This window comes from Bufo bufo, chromosome 3, assembly GCF_905171765.1.
Source record: "Bufo bufo chromosome 3, aBufBuf1.1, whole genome shotgun sequence".
Classification (NCBI taxonomy): Eukaryota; Metazoa; Chordata; class Amphibia; order Anura; family Bufonidae; genus Bufo; species Bufo bufo.
Genome location: NC_053391.1, coordinates 263,169,852 through 263,186,700, shown reverse-complemented (window position 1 = coordinate 263,186,700; position 16,849 = coordinate 263,169,852). Strand labels below are relative to the sequence as shown.

At 51.9% G+C, this 16,849-nt stretch overlaps 1 protein-coding gene across 1 annotated transcript in view; it reads right to left on the bottom strand.

Moving 5' to 3' along the window:
* The window catches only part of ZC3H11A (zinc finger CCCH-type containing 11A), a 231,292-nt gene that overhangs the window by 137,385 nt on the left and 77,058 nt on the right, over positions 1 to 16,849 (bottom strand). The window contains exon 10 of the mRNA XM_040422208.1: positions 7,424 to 7,516. Coding sequence (XP_040278142.1) covers positions 7,424 to 7,516 — 93 coding nt within the window. The remainder of the gene's footprint in view (positions 1 to 7,423; positions 7,517 to 16,849) is intronic.

The following is a 16,849-nucleotide window of genomic DNA, read 5'->3' as shown; positions in this document are numbered from 1 at the left end:
GGGGCGGGTAGCCCGACTTCTCACAAAAAAACAGGAAGGCCTTCCAGGTGCGATAATAGATCCGTGAAGAAGCCGGCTTCCGAGCCCTGATCATGGTTCTCACCACCGCATCAGAGAAGCCTCTCTTCCTCAGGATGGAGGTCTCAACAGCCACGCCGTTAAACGCAGCTGCCGTGAATTCTGGTGGAAGAGTGGCCCCTGAGACAGGAGATCCTCTCTGTCGGGTAGAGGCCACGGAACGTCGGCCAACATACGAGCGACGCTGGAGAACCAGGCGCGGCGAGGCCAATCCGGGGCGACGAGAATGGTTGGTATCCCCTCCGCCTCTATCTTGCGCAGCACCTTCGGCAACAGAGGAATCGGAGGGAAGACGTAAAGGAGGCTGAACCGCTGCCATGGAGCTACCAGCGCGTCCACCCCGTCCGCCCGCGGGTCTCGAGCGCGGGCTAGATACACCGGCACCTTGTGGTTGAGCCGGGAAGCCATCAAATCTACGTCCGGACGGCCCCATCGGTTGCAGATGTCCTCGAAAACCTCCGGATGGAGAGACCATTCTCCCGGATCCACCCTGGTGCGACTCAGAAAATCCGCCGTCCAATTGTCGACTCCCGGGATATACACTGCCGACAATACTGGATATACACTGCCGACAAACATGCGACTCCGCCCATAAGAGGATCCTCGCTACTTCCCGCATTACTGCCCGACTGCGGGTCCCGTCCTGATGGTTGACATAAGCCACAGCCGTGGCATTGTCCGACTGAACACGCACCGGGCGAGTTGCAAGGAGAGGGGTCCAGTGGGAGAGGGAGTGGAAAATCGCCCTTAGTTCCAAGACATTTATCGGGAGACGGGACTCCTCCGACGACCAGACACCCTGAACTGTGAGGTTCCGGAGAACACCTCCCCAACCGAAGAGGCTGGCGTCGGTGGTGACTACCGTCCAGGAGAACGGAAGGAAGAACCTTCCTGGCGATAGGTTGAGGGAAGACTGCCACCAAGGGAGAGACGCTCGAACTTGCCGGGACAGAAGAACAGGAGTGTCTAGACCCCGAGGGCTCTTGTTCCAGAGGGCAAGGATCATTTGTTGTAGCGGACGAGTGTAAAATTGGGCGTACGGAATCGCCTCGAAAGAGGAGACCATAAGGCCCAGCACCCGCATGCACTCCCGAGTGGTGGGACGTGGAGAGCGTAGAAGGAGCACCACTGCCAGTCGAATCTGGGAAACCTTGGAATCCGGAAGAAACACCGGAGAAATCGAGGTGTCCAAGATTATCCCCAGGAACGAGAGTCTCTGGGAGGGGTGAAGAGAGGACTTGGGGAGATTGATCAGCCACCCGAACCGTTCCAGGGATTGAACGGTGATTCGGACGCTGTCCTCAGCCTGTGGAAGAGACGGAGCTTTTATCAAGATGTCGTCTAGGTATGGTAACAAAGAGATGCCCCTGGTGCGAAGAAGCGCCATGAGAGGCGCCAGAATCTTCGTAAAAACCCGAGGGGCGGTCGCCAACCCAAAAGGTAGGGCGACGAACTGGTAATGACGCCCCCCTATGGCAAAGCGCAGAAAACGATGGTGCAATAGGGACGTGCAAGTAGGCGTCTTGAATGTCCACAGACGCGAGAAATTCTCCTGGACTCAGAGAAGCAATAACGGAGCGAAGGGACTCCATGCGAAACTTCCGCACCCGTAGAAACTTGTTGAGACGTTTTAGATCCAAGATCGGACGCACTGACCCCTCCTTCTTTGGAACAACGAACAGGTTTGAGTAAAAACCTGTCCCTTGCTCTTCTGGGGGAACGGGGGAAATGACACCACGGTCCAGAAGAGAAGAGACCGCAAAAAAGAGGTCCGAGGCCTTGGCCGGATCCCCCGGAACGCGAGAAGGGAAAAAACGTTCCGGGGGACTGGACGCGAACTCCAACTTGCAACCGGACGTCACCACTTCCAGAGCCCAGGCGTCCAGAACGTGAGCCCTCCAAACCTGTTGAAAGGAGAGCAGACGGCCCCCCACCACGAGGGGTGGGGGCACCCCTTCATGCGGAGGGTTGCTTGGGAGCAGGAGGACAGGCTGACTGCGCCCGAGGCCGCCAAGAAGGCTGGGGCTTGAAGAAAGGCTTCTTGCGGGAGTCCTGGGATCCCCCTGCCGATGAGGACGACGGCGTCCTGGCAGTGGAGAAGCGACGAAAGGACTGGCCCCGGAAACCTGAAGGCCGAGACCGAAAGGGACGCTTGGTCCTGGGCTGAGGTAGATGAGTGCTCTTGCCCCCAGTTGCGGCTGAAATAAATTCATCTAGTTGAGCCCCAAAGAGCCTGGACCCTTCAAAGGGAAGGTTAGCGAGGGAACGCTTGGATGAGGCATCAGCATCCTACACCTTCAACCAGACCTCTCTGCGCTGAATGACCGAGAGGGCCGAAATACGGGCAAAGAGGGAGCCGATGTCCATTGAAGCCTCACAGAGATATTTGGAAGCTTGAGACATCTGGATGATAAAATCCAGAGTATCTGCAGAGGCGTCCTGCTCTGACAGATCCTGGTGGTGGCGCTGCAACCACATCGTAAGGGCTCTGGCGACCCAAGCTGACGCGAAGGCCGGTCGCAGGGAAGCGCCCGCCAGGGAGAAGACAGACTTGGAAAGTGAATCCAAACGTCTGTCCACCGCATCCTGCAGAGAGGAACCGTCTAGGACGGGAAGGGCCGTGTTCTTGGCTAACCTGGCCACCGGAGGATCTACCTTAGGGGAAGAAGTCCACTTTTCCACTGTGTCAAAGGATAAAGCGTATCCATACGCTTGGTGGCCGAAAATTTTTGATTAGGACGATCCCAAGCTTTTGATATGACCGCAGTGAATTCCTCATGAATAGGGAACACAGCGGACTCCTGCTTTTTGGGTGGAAAAAGGGAGAACTCCCGACTAGTGGAGGGAGGAGAATCCCCTTGTATATTAAAAGTGTCACGGACAGCTGCCACCAACTCGGTTACCATGGTGGAAAGCTTAGGCAGGGGTTCCCGCTCCGTGACTTCGTCCGATCCGGACAATTCCCCTTCGGATTTGCGCTCCCTGAGAGGGGGAGAGTCAACCGGGCATGTCTCAAGGCGAGGGGGAGAAGCGGAGTCATCCGAGGAGGAATGCTGCCGCTCACGCTGCCTTTTAGAAGTCAGACGCCCTCTGTGAGAGTCACTGAGAGGAGATGGAGTGGTGGCTGCCACTGGGGTAGTAGCCGCCATGCGCTCCATGAAGGACATGGCTGCCTTGGCAACTAAGGCCAGATCAGCTGCCGCATTAGACATGGCGGAGGCCCAGGCGGGTACCGCTGGTTCCGCAGGGGCAGAGGGAGGACCGGGCTGAGCAAGAGAAGGAGGCTGATTCTGTCTAGGAGCAGGGCATGAGTCACAGGAACCAGTGACAGAAAAAGGCCTAAGGCATATCTTACATGACTCCAGTGGAGCCTGAGAGGAAGCCTTGGAAGGCTTAGGGGCCCCAGGTTTAGGCATGATGGATTCCAATGTAAATCAGATTTCCTACCAGGTTGCTGCAATTCCTACCACCCAGGCAAACAGCAGAAGTCTCCGGTCACCGAGAACTGAGGAGCTGCACGGCCGCAATCCAGCAGAGTCTCCGGCGTAAGGAGAGACAGGCGGGACGCCGAAGCTCCGCCCCCTTGAACGCGTCATTGCGGCGCGAAAAAAGCGCGCGCGATTCAAACTACACCCCTTCGCCTGTACGGCGCGGCGGGGGTTAAGGAATGAAGGAGCGGTCCGGCGGGAAGCTGCAGAGAGCGCAGCGGCCGCAGTCTAAAAGAATAGTAATAACCATATGCAGAGGCGTCCTGTCTCTGCCGATATCAAGTTGCCGTTAGAGCTGTAGGCAGGTAGGAAAAGATAAGGAATCATCAGCCCTACCCAGAAGGCCCCCTCCCCTAGGAAAAAATGCCCCCAGCAGGTCCTTTTCTAGCTCACCCAGGCGACCTCAGAGTGCCAGACAAACGACATGAAGATAGGGGGGGTGCAGGGGGCGGGGGGGGAGAGGAGGGAGATTGAAGCAGGCAATACTTATCTGCTCAGCATGCTCCCTCGATGTCCAGACCAGCAGGGATTTACCTCTTCAGACATCTGACTCCAAAGGAGGGCAGTGCTCTGGGGAGGGTAGGCAGCAGGTGTCCCAGCAGCTGGTGGGATGCCAGAGCTTACATGTCGAGCCTGGATCCACTTTTCTTCTGTGGGGGAATGGGAGGTAGCCAGGAACCTTCAGAAGACCGTGGCAGACACTCCACAGGGGCCAGGAAAGCGCAATGCTGACCTGCGTCCCCATCTGAAAACAGAAAATAACAAACAGGAGAAGAGTAAGAGTCAACCTCCTTGGACGGACACTAAGCAAAGACTGAAGTTCTCCTGGAGGTGCCTGGGGGTATAGCCTGAGGAGGAGGAGCTTCTTTTTTTGCATAGTGTCCCTCCTAGTAATATCTCTAAGCTATACCCATGGTCTGTGTCCCCCAATGGAATGAACGAGAAAATACTCCGTCTATGAAGGGGGATAATGCCCACGGCGGACCCTCTCCTGAGGGAGGGTGTGTCTGAGCGTGATTCAGGGAGGAAGGGTGGGGATGGACAGACATTCGAGGAGAAAAGATGTCCTGCTGTGGTTCGCTTGTGCGTAGGGCTACCCTTCAGAATCTCGCCCCTGGCAGTTGTGGACTGCGCAGGTGGGGGCTTATCAACCAAACTACCCAGGGGGAACTTCTAGAGGTCTCACCACCGGATTGCGAAGGCGGTGCATTATCAACCAAACAACCCCGGAGGGTGGATGGGAGGTCTAGCGGACCCCAACTGGATTGCGCAGGTGGAGAATTATCAACCAAACAACCCGGGAGGGTGGATTGAGAATGTCAGAGGTCCTTTATTGAGTGGCGCAGGTGGAGAATTATCAACCAAACGACCCAGGAGGGTGGAGTGGGAATGTCAGAGGTTCTGCACTGTATTGCGCTGGCGGAGAATTATCAACCAAATGACCCAGGGGGCGGATCGGGAATACCAGAGGTTCTCCACTGTATGGCGCAGGTGGAGAATTATCAACCAAACGGCCCCGGAGGACGGATTGGAATCCTTCAGAGGTCCGTCACTGGATTGCGCAGGTGGGGAATTATCAACCAAACGACCCAGAGGATGGATTGGGAATACTTCAGCTGTCCTCCACGGGATTTGCGAAGGTGGAGAATCATCAACCAAACGGCCCCGGAGGGCGGATTGGGAACTATGTGAGGTGCTCCTTATCAGAGATCAGACATGGGCTTAGTCTGGGACCACACAGACAGGGTGGTCCTGCGGTGATGAGGGCTGAGGAGGGGGACCCGTATGGACGCACATTTTTTTATTGAAAAGTAGGAAGCCGGCCTCATGACAAGAGGCAGAAAGGGGTTAAATTCCTCCACATTATGGAACACTGTACTAGAGGTAGAACCCCAAATAATCAGGTGCCGGCCTAAAGAGGTGGCTGGCCAGGATAGGGTTAAGGCTGTCTAAAGGACTGGTGGGCGGAGCTCAGCAGGTGCCTAGGGGAGGCGGAAGCAGGGCAGGAAGGGAAGAAGGCTGCATCCCAGCAGGCCGCACGGCGATCCAAAGAGAGCCTTCTGCTGGCAGGATACAGGGGAGCGAGGCTGCCCTGGTCCACCTTGTCTTCTTGTGGGTGAGGCAGCGTGGCGGACCAACGCTGGCGTGCTCCCCTGGGAGAACAGGGAGGCGAGGCGACCACCGTTTCCCACCTGAAAGAAGGAAAATAAAAAACTAAAATAAAAAATCTTCAGGAGCTACCCTGCAGAGGAGGTCTTGCCTCCTATTGACACTAGAAAAAACTAAAGCTCTCTCTCCAGTCTGGAGGGGGTATAGCTGCCAGGGGAGGAGCTAACAGTTTTTACTAGTGTCAACGCCTCCTAGAGGACATAGCTATACCCACGGTTCCTGTGTCCCCCAATGAATATGGGCGAGAAATATCTATTTTTGCAGATGACACAAAACTGTGTGAAGTAATTAACACAGAAGAGGAGACAGATGGATCTGGATAGATTGGAGGCTTGGGCAGAGAAGTGGCAGATACTGACAAGCACATGGGAAGGAATAATGTGAGTCATCCGTACATACTAATGGTAAAACACTGGGTCAAACTGAGATGGAAAATTACCTAAGAATTTTAGTGGACAGCAAACTAAGCTGTAGAAACCAGTGTCAGGCAGCTGCCAAGGCCAATAAGATTATGGGTTGCATCAAAAAGGGGCATAGATGCCCATGATGAGAACATAGTCCTGATACTTTACAAATCACTAGTCAGACCACACATGGAGTACTGTGTACAGTTCTGGGCTCCTGTGAACAAGGCAGACATAGCAGAGCTGGAGAGGGTTCAGAGGAGGGCAACTAAAGTAATAACTGGAATGGGGCAACTACAGTACCCTGAAAGATTATCAACATTAGGGTTATTCACTTTAGAAAAAAGACGACTAAGGGGAGATCTAATAACTATGTATAAATATATCAGGGGTCAGAGATCTATCCCATCAGCTATTTATCCCCAGGACTGTGACGAGGGGTCATCCTCTGCGTCTGGAGGAAAGAAGGTTTGTACACAAACATAGAAGAGGATTCTTTACGGTAAGAGCAGTGAGACTATGGAACTCTCTTGGCTGAGGAGGTGTTGATGGTAAGTTCACTAAAAGTTCAAGAGGGGCCTGGATGTATTTCTGGAGTGTAATAATATTACAGGTTATAGCTACTAGAGAGGGGTCGTTGATCCAGGGAGTTATTCTGATTGCCTGATTAGGGGAGAAAAATTCCTTCCCGACTCCAAAGTGAGGAAAATTGGGTTCCACCTCATACTTTTTTTTTTTTTGCCTTCCTCTGGATCAACTTGCAGGATAAAAGGGCTGAAATTGATGGAAACATGTCTTTCAGGCTTATAAACTATGGGGGTCATTTATCAAACTGGTGTGAAGTAGAACTGGCTTAGTTGCCCATAGCAACCAATCATATTCCACCTTTCATTTTGGACAGTTCCTTTGGAAAATGGGACCAGGGAGTAGATGGGTCACATGGGACACCGGACATGTGCGTTCTTCATTTTGCAGAGCTGATCACGTGCCACCATACATATACCAGACTGTTGCAACCAATCACTGAACGTAGCCATATATACTGCTGAGGTCAGCGAATGTCTGCAGCCAAAATATGAAATGGCTGCAGTAGTAGGGAGGAGAGGCATGGTGGCGCTAGAAATGAAAGGGGCTTTGGGTCAGTGAATACAATTTTTTTTTTTTTTTTTTTTTAAAACGATAGGCTCCATGTCATTTTAAAAATAAAAATATGTAAATACTCGGACAATGCCTTTAATGTCATTTTAATTAGAATGACGACACCACACCATAACATTTGGCTACCTTTGTTGGTGAACTTGACAGTTCGCAGAACTGAAATGCTGCTGTCGATTTGGTTGAAAGATGAAACTAAAATCTCTGGGGAAGCTAGAGGATCTGAAAAAAAAAAAAAAAAAAAGATACACAGCTTCAGTATTCTGGAAAGGTTGCTATATCTGAAACAATGACAAAGATTTTTAAACAATTTACTGTAAAGTGTGTAAAATAAGAGCAAACATGTAGTACACTCAGCAATGTAATAAGAGCAATTGCAATGCAGTCCTCAAGAGTTGATCAGCTTTGATTTGATCATAATTCAACTTGGTCTACTTTCACACTAGCGTTTTTACTGGATCCAGCAGGGTTCAGCAAAAATGCTTCCGTTACTGATCATACAACCATCTGCATCCGGTATGAACAGATCCGGTTGTATTATCTTTGACATTGCCATGATTGATTCGTTATGAACTCCATTGAAAGTCAATAGGGGACGGATCAGTTTTCTATAGTGTCAGAGAAAACCGATCCGTCCCCATTGACATGCATTGAGGGTCATGACTGATCCGTCCTGCTCCGCATCCCAGGACGGAAAGCAAACCCACAGCATGTGGTTTGCTCTCCGGTCTGGGAATGCAACTAAACGGAGCATTGTGTTCAGTTCAGTTTTGTCCTCATTGACAATGAATGGGGACAAAACTGAAGCGTTTTTTCCCGGTATTGAGCCCCTATGACGGATCTCACTAGTGTGAAAGTAGCCTTAGACTAGCACTCAGGAGAACACAGGAGGGGCCAAAGACTGAGGTGTCACTGAGCGTGCCTGATGGAATTGACATCAATAGCATCAAGCAGAATGTGCTAGCTGTAGAAACCAAACCGGGCAAAACATTTTTAAAAATACCTTATGTCTTCTGGGGGCGCTGCAGTATTGATCCTAAGGGTCCATTCACACGTCCGTAGAATAGGTCCGAATCCGTTCCGCATTTATTCTCTATGGGGCCAGAAGAGATGCGGACAGAACACAGTGTGCTGTCTGCATCCGCATTTCCGGAGCGCGGCCCCGATCTTCCGGTCCGTGGCTCCCGAAAAAAAATGGTACATGTTCTATTCTTGTCAAGAATAGGCAGTTCTATGGGGGTGCCGGCCAGGTGTATTGCGGATCTGCAATATACTACGGACGCGTGAATGGACCCTTAACGCGAGCAGAAACAGGTTGGGTCCTAACAGCAGTGAACCCTGATGAGAAGATAGAAGCGGTTATAAACTGCTTCTATCTGCATAGCAATCAGTGAATGTTATGTTGTGAATAGAGGAAGTGCTGCCTCTATTGGAACCGCCATTTATAACATCACAGTATGAAAAGTGAATAGCATAAAATAAAAATACCAAAAATTGCTTCTTTTTCTTTATACAAATCACACAAAAAAAATTGGGATACATAACACGGCAGTGCAGTAGCCATCTTCATCCACTACACAATAGACAGAGCTGTGCAGTTCCTGATCATAAGATATTAATATAAAAGCATCAGAAAAACTCATTAAAAGGGGTTTTTCCAAAACATTTATACTGATCAGTTGAGATCAGACATCAGGAACCCCCGCCGATCAGCTGTTTGAGAGGGCAGCGGCACTCACAGTAGTGAAGTAGGCTTCACTCAGCTCACCAAGCACAGCGCCATACACTGTACAGTGACTGTGCTTGGTATTGCAGCTCAGCCCCATTTACTTCAAAAGAGATCAACTGCGCCTGTAACCAATGAAGGTTACATCACATGGCCTAGGCTAAGCTATGAGAAGGCAGTGTCTTCTCAAACAGCTGGGCGGTAGGGGTGCCGGACCCCCACCGATCAGAGACTGATGATCTATCCAGAGGAAGTCTCCAAATAAGGCTCTTTCAGGCCTGGTCATTAAAGGGGTTCTCAGGTTTCTTGATTCTGGTTATCTATTCTCATGGGGACTGAGAGCCTCACCAATCAGCTGTTTGCAACAGCTGTAAACACGAGAAAAAAATAAAATAAAAAAAGTACTACAGCTCAGCTCCCATTTGCTTGAGAAATGACAACAGCTGAATGGTGTAGGTGCCGGGGTGACACTAATCTAATATTGATGTCCTCAGGAGGAATCATACTTACCTGATCCCATCCACTGAGTTTCAGCTCATTCATCCCCCTGGCACTGCAACAGTTCTCAGTTCTCCTCACGTCAACATCTGGTTTGACACTGTTCATGTGGTCACTGCAGCTGTGACATGTCCCCCATACATTATATCACACGACGCAGGGGAGACAGAACAGCGCTGCAGTCATTGCCAAACCAGCTGTGGCAGGAAGGAGCCAGAACCTAGTGGTGGGGATCAGGTAAGTATAGTTCTTTCTGCAGGTCTTGCCACTCTAGGGTGGGGGCTGGAGGGTTTGCCTGAAAGGTCCCAGGGGCGATGATTTCTAGCTTATACTACAAGAAATTAAATAAGAAATTGATCCCAAAGGTGATTGTACCCTCTAAAAAAGGAGATTTTTGTGAAACTCACCTGTAAAATCTTTTTCTCGTCTTTTCCATTGGGGGACACAGACCATGGGGTATAGCTTGAGGTATTAGTAGGAGGGACACTATGCAAATGAAAGAGCTCCTCCTCCTCGGGCTATACCCCCCGACTCCACCAGGAGGAACTCAGGCTTTGCACAAGCAGTAGGAGAAGGAGCAAGAAAAACTTAAGGAAACCATCGGACCAAGCCATAAGGTCCAACCATAAGCAGAAAACTGAATTGAAGCCCCCTCCTGCAATAGACAGAATGGGTGGGAGCTGTGTCCCCCAATGGAAAAGACGAGAAAAAGATTTTACAGGTGAGTTTCACAAAAATCTCCTTTTCTCGTGCTTTTTTCCATTGGGGGACACAGACAATGGGACGTCCTAAAGCAGTCCATGGGGTGGGAAAAAATCTCCGCACCGCCAGGAGGAACGTCCAACGGTCAAACAGGAACCACAGCCTTCAAAACCCTGCGGCCAAAGACCGCATCAGCCGAAGCCAGTGAATGCAACTGATAAAAATTTGTAAAGGTATGTAAGGACGACCAGGTGGCCGCCTTACACAGCTGAGACGCAGAGGCATGATTGCGTCTTGCCCAGGAAGCCCCCACTGCCCTAGCGGAGTGAGCGGTAATCCTAGCAGGGGGAACTCTACCACAAGCACGATAAGCCGTGGAAATAGCCGAGCAGATCCAGAGCGCCGAAAACGGCGGACGGAAGCAATAACCGCGAGATACACCTTCAGGGCCCGTACGACATCCAGGGAATTGCAGAGTGCGTTCCTTGGGAAGAGCCGGAGAAGGGCAAAAGGAAGGCAGGACCAGATCCTCATTAAGGTGGAAGGGAGAGACCACCTGGGGCAAAAAGGAGGGGACCGGACGGAGCACAACCTTATCTTGTTGGAAAACCAGAAAAGGCTCCTGATAGGAAAGAGCGGCCAGCTCCGACACCAGTCTGATTTAAAAACTTGAGATGGGATTTGAACTCACAGCTTCTGCATAATCGCCCAGAACTTTAATCACTACGCTATGTAGCTGCATTAGAACTTATGGCCCCAAGGAAGACCACTTTCCAGGTGAAAACAGTCAGAGAGACGTCCCCCAAAGGGGGCCGACTGCAGAGCGCGCAGGACCAAATTGAGATCCCAAGGAGACAAAAGGGGGAACATGCGGGGGAACCGAATGTGCCACCCCCTTAAGAAAGGTCTTCACCGGACCCATAAGAGCAAGGGACCACTGAAAAAAAGACGGCCAGCGCCGAAACCTGACCTTACAGGGAACTAGGCGACAGTCCCTGCTCAAGCCCAGACTGAAGAAAAGAAAGTACCATCATGATGGAAAAGCAAAGGGGAGGGAACGCCGAACTCTCACAAAAAGACAGGAAAGGCTTCCAGGAACGATAGTAAATCCGAGAGGAAGAAGACTTCCTCGCTCTGATCATGGCCCTAATCACTGAATCCGAGAACCCCCTCTTCTTCGGGATGGCGGTTTCAACAGCCACTCTGTTAAACGAAGAGACCGGAAATTCTGGTGGAAAAGCGGGCCCTGAGACAGTAGGCCCTGTCTGTCGGGAAGAGGCCATGGGGCGTCCGCCAGCATCCGAGCCACGTTCGAAAACCACGCACAGCGAGGCCACTCTGGGGCGATGAGAACGGTCGGGATCCCTTCCGTCTCGATCTTGCGTAGAACCTTTGGTAGGAGAGGGAAACAGAGGAGGCTGAAGTCCTGCCACGGAGACACCTGCACGTCCATCCATACGCCCTCAGATCTCGGGCGCGAGCCAGGAACACTGGGAGCTTGTTGTTGAACCTGGACGCCAGTAGGTCCACATCCGGACGACCACATCTGTGGCAGATTTCTTCGAACACTTCTGGATGCAGAGACCACTCGTCTGGATTCCCCTAGTTGCGGCTTAGACAAAACCGCTGTCCAGTTGTCCACTCCTGGAATGTAAACTGCTGACAACACCGGAACGTGCGTCCCCGCCCACGTCAGAATTCTCGTCACCTCCTGCATCACCATCCGGCTGCGGGTCCCGTCCTGATGGTTGATGTAGGCCACGGCCGTGGCATTGCCCAATTGAATCCTCACTGGGAGGCCCGCAAGGAGAGGGGTCCAATGGGAGAAAGAGAGAGCGGAAAATCGCCCTCTGTTCCAAAATGTTGATTGGAAGGCGAGACTCTGCCGCCGACCCAATCCGTTGAACCGTGCGAGACTGGAGAATGCCGCCCCAACCCAGGAGGCTGGCATCGGTGGTGATGATCGTCCAGGAAAATGGGAAAAAAAGATCTCCCCGACCTCAGGTTCATCGGGGACAGCCACCAAGGAAGAGCTGCCCGAACCCACTGAGACAAGCAGACGCTATCGTCCAGACCCCGAGAGGTCTTGTCCCAGAGGTAAAGGATCTTCTGTTGCACCAGGTGAGTGTGAAACCGGGCATATGGAACGGCCTCGAAAGAGGCTACCATAAGACTCAGGACCTGCATGTACTCCCGTATGGATAGGCACGGGTATCGCAGCAGATGTGGCACTGCGCCCTGGATCTGGGAGGACTTGAAGGCAGGCAGAATACTCTGGCGGCCGAGGTATCCAATAACATCCCCAGAAGGAGAGCTTCTGGGACGGGAAGAGACAGGAGTTTGGGAAAGTTATCAGCCAGCCGAACTGCTCCAGTCTGAACAGTGATCCGTACGCTATCCTCGGCCTGCGGTAGAGAGGGGGCCTCTATCCGGATATCGTCCCGATAGGGCAGCAAAGGAATGCCCCTGGTACGAAAAAAGCGCCATGAGCGGTCCAGGACCTTGGTAAGGACCCGAGGGGTGGTCGCCAATCGAAGGAAGGGCGACAAACTGACAGTGTCGACCCCTAATGGCGAAGCGCAGGAATCGTTGGTGGGAATCCGCAATCGTGACATGCAGATAGGCTTGGGCGCAGCAGGGCGAGCTGACTGGGCCCTCTAGTGCCGGGAAGGCTGGTTTAAAGGAAGGCCTTTTTGCGGACGACCTGAGACCCCCAGCGGGGGAAGCAGGCGACAGCCTACCACATGAGAAACGGCAAAAGGCATGCAGAGATGAACTTGTCTAGCTGATCCCCATAAGGTCTGGAAACCCCAAAGGGGAGATTAGCGAGGGAACGCTTGGTGGAGGCATCGGCGTCCCACACCTTTAATCTGATCTCTTCGCACTGAGTGACAGAGATGGCCAACCTGCGGGCAAAGAGGGGAACAATGTCCCTAGAAGCTTCGCAAAGAATCTTAGAAGCCTGAGACATCTGGAGAACCAACTCCAGTGTGTCAGTAGATGCAACTTGCTCCGCCAGTTCCTGGTGGTGGCGCTGTAACCACACCGAGAGAGCACTGGCTACCCCTGCTGAGTGAAAGGTAGGTCGCAGGGACGCGCCTGCCAGTGAAGAAAAGGACCTGGAAAGAGAGTCTATGCGTCTGTCTACAGCATCCTACAAAGAGGAACTGTCTAAGACAGGGAGAGCCATATAATTGGCTAATCCAGCCACCAAGGATCCACCCTAGGGGGAGGAGACACCTCTCCTCGCCATCAGCAGGGAAAGGATAAAGTATATTCACGCGCTGGGTGGTCGAGAACCTTATTAAGACGACCCCAGGCCCTGGATATGACCGCGGAAAAAATCCCTCATGGACCGGGAACACGGTAGTCTCCAACTCCCTGGACAGAAAAAAGGGGGAAACTCCTGACCAGTGGAAGGAGGAGAATCCCCTTGGAGAATAAAGGTGTCTCAGACAGTCGCCACTAAGTCAGCCACCACGGTGGAGAGCTTAGGCGAGGGGTCACGCTCCATGACCTGGTCAGAGCCAGACATTCCCCTTCAGACTTGCGCTCCCTATGGGAGGAGGGGAGAGTCGTCCGAACGCGCCTCTAGGCGAGGGGGGAGAGACGGAGCCATTCGAGGATGGATGCTGCCGCTCACGCTCCGTTAGTAGTCGGGCGTCTTCTGTGGAAAACCACAGAGAGGTGGTTGGTGTCACAGGATTTGAAAATGCCCTATAGTCCAAAAAAGGACCTGGCTCGTCTGAGCCGGATAATTCCCCTTCGGATTGCTCTCCCTAGGGAGGGGGAAGAGCAGTCCGAAAGCGCCACAGGCAAGGGGGGAGACGGAGACATCCGAGGTGGTATGCTGCCGCTCACGCTGCCTCTACGTAGCCAGGCACCCACTGTGGGGACCACTGAGAAAGATGGAGAGGTTAGCGCCACAGGAATAAAGGCCATGGCTGCCTTGGCGACTAAGACCAGTTCAGCGGCCGCGCTGGACATGGCAGATGCCCAAGCGGGGACCGCAGGTTCCCAGGGACGGAGGTCCTTGTAAACCCAGATGGGAAATTTTTTAATTTAATTTTATTTATTTTTATTTATTTATTTATTTATTAATTAAATTTTTTTTTTTTTTTTTTTTTTAAACATCAGAGGTCAAGACCTTAACTCACACAGCTATGAGCTGTAGTACCGCCGTCTCCGCAGAGAGGCAGGATAGCGTCATGCGGAGGGAGGACTGGGCTGAGCAAGAGATGGAGGATATCCTGTCCAGGGGCAGAGCACAAGAGACAGGCGACGAAAAAAAGGTTGAATGGCACATCTGACAGGACCCCAGTGGGGCCTGAGAAAAAAGTTATGGCAAACCAAGGGGAAGACTTATCCCCACACCTGCTTTAGCTTAGCAGCCAGGTCTGATAACGCCCATTTGTATCTGTCACATCAAAGGCATGGCATTTATTCATACAGCAGAAAGCTGTATTAATGGGCAGCAGAAGAGGACCACCGGCGGCTTTTTAAGCCATTCTCCTGATTTGAGAGGAGCAGGGAAGTCGCGCGAGAGTTCGGACTGCACGGCCGAACACAGCAAGAGGAAGTGCCAGAGCAGAACAGAGGCTCCGCCCCCCCGGTCGCGTCATAATGGCGCGAAAAGAACGCGCGCCGTATGAAAAAATGGACCCATCGTTACGCGGGCCTCTTTACATGTATCGGGGGCTAATGTCCCTGGGTTAAGAAGGGAAGAGCCAGCGCAGCCGCGGTGAGTACCACCGCCGAACTCTGTGGTGCGTCCCTGCTCAGGAGAAAAAAAGAGCGATGCCGGCAAGTGCCGCGCATAGCCTGCCAGATGCCTTTGAGCCTGCCTTAAAGGCAGGCAATATGTGCCCCTAATAAAGAGCCAAAGTGCCCCCAGAAGGATTCCTATCTCTGCTTCACCCAGGCAGCTTCAGGGGAATGAGAATGGTGGAGGGGGGAGGATCTGTCACATCAAAGGCATGGGTAAGGCAGGGATGCAGGTATACTTATCTGCTCCTGCAAATCTTCTCCCTCGACTCCAGGACCAGCAGGGATGCACCTCTTCAGGCTTCTGACTCCTTGCCCAGGAGTGCAGTGCTCTGGTGGAGGGTGGCAGCAGGTGACCCAGTGGCTGGTGGGAAACCGGAGCTGCAGGTCGAGCCCGGATCCACTTGTCTTCTTTGGGGGCAATGGAGGCAGCCAGGCAGCGTCCAAGGACGGCGGCGGGCACTCCACGGGGGACCAGGAAGGCGCCATGCCGACCTGTGTCCCCATCTAGAAAGAAAATAACAAAAAAGGAGTAGAGATAGTGATCGTGTCAACCTCCTTCACCGGACACTAAGCAAAGACTGAGTTCCTCCTGGTGGAGTCGGGGGGTATAGCCCGAGGAGGAGGAGCTCTTTCATTTGCATAGTGTCCCTTCTACTAATACCTCAAGCTATACCCCATGGTCTGTGTCCCCCAATGGAAAAAAGCACGAGAAATTAGTAGTGTAATAGACAGACGAGCACTAAGGTCGTTTTGCAGTAATCCTGCAATCACTTATCACAGTTGTAGCCCCAGACTTTATATACACAACTTCCTTTAAAGCGGTTATCTGGAATTACATACTGATGACCTATGCTCTGAGCGCTTAGGCTTCCTCCTAGGCCAGTTCATCAGTCACGTGGCCTAGGTGCAGCTCAGTCCCAATCAAATGAATGGGGCTGATCTGCAATACCAAGCAAAGCCGCTATTACAATCTACAGTGCTGTGCTTGATAAGCTATGAAGAGACCACAGTGTTCATTGGAGCTCCAGCAGTGGCCACTTCAAACAGTGGATCTGGGGGTTGGGGTGGTAGTGTCATGGGTCGGACCACTGTCAGTCTGATATTCATAACCTATCCTGAGAATAGGTCATAAAGCCGGAATTAGACTTACCGGTAATTCATTTTCCACGAATCCACCATGACGGCTCAGAGAGATTGACCCCTGACCTCTGTAGGGGCAGGAACAGAGATAGGTTTAAAAGGACCCCTCCCACCACCATTCACCAGTGAGTTCCAGATTATAGTGCCACAATCACCGGTTAACAAGTGAAACCACAAAGTGTTTTTTTTTTGTTTGTTTCTGTTTTTTTGGTATTAAGTCATACCAAATTTTGGAGTAAAATGTATTTTTGGGGTGGGATATCATGCCGTCATGGTGGATTCGTGGAAAATGAATTACCAGTAAGTCTAATTCCGGCTTTCCACTTCACCACCATGACGGCCCAGAGAGACATAACAAATTATATACGTCTTAGGGTGGGGCAACGGCCTGTAGGACCTTGCGACCAAAAGCCAGGTCTGAGGACCTGGATAAGTCAAGTCTGTAATGTTTAACGAAGGTATTTACACTAGACCAGGTTGCAGCCCGGCATATTTGATCTAGGGAAGCTCCTGCTCTTTCAGCAAAAGAGGCCGACATGGCTCTCATAGAGTGAGCCCGAATGACCTCTGGACAACTGATGCCTTCGATCTTGTAGCAGTCTGTAATAGTCTGTTTTACCCATCGGGCAATGGTAGATCTGGAAGCTGTCTTCCCCTTATTTTTACCACAAAAGAGCACTAGTAAGTTGTCCGCTTTCCTCAGGTCTCTAGTGACCTCTAGG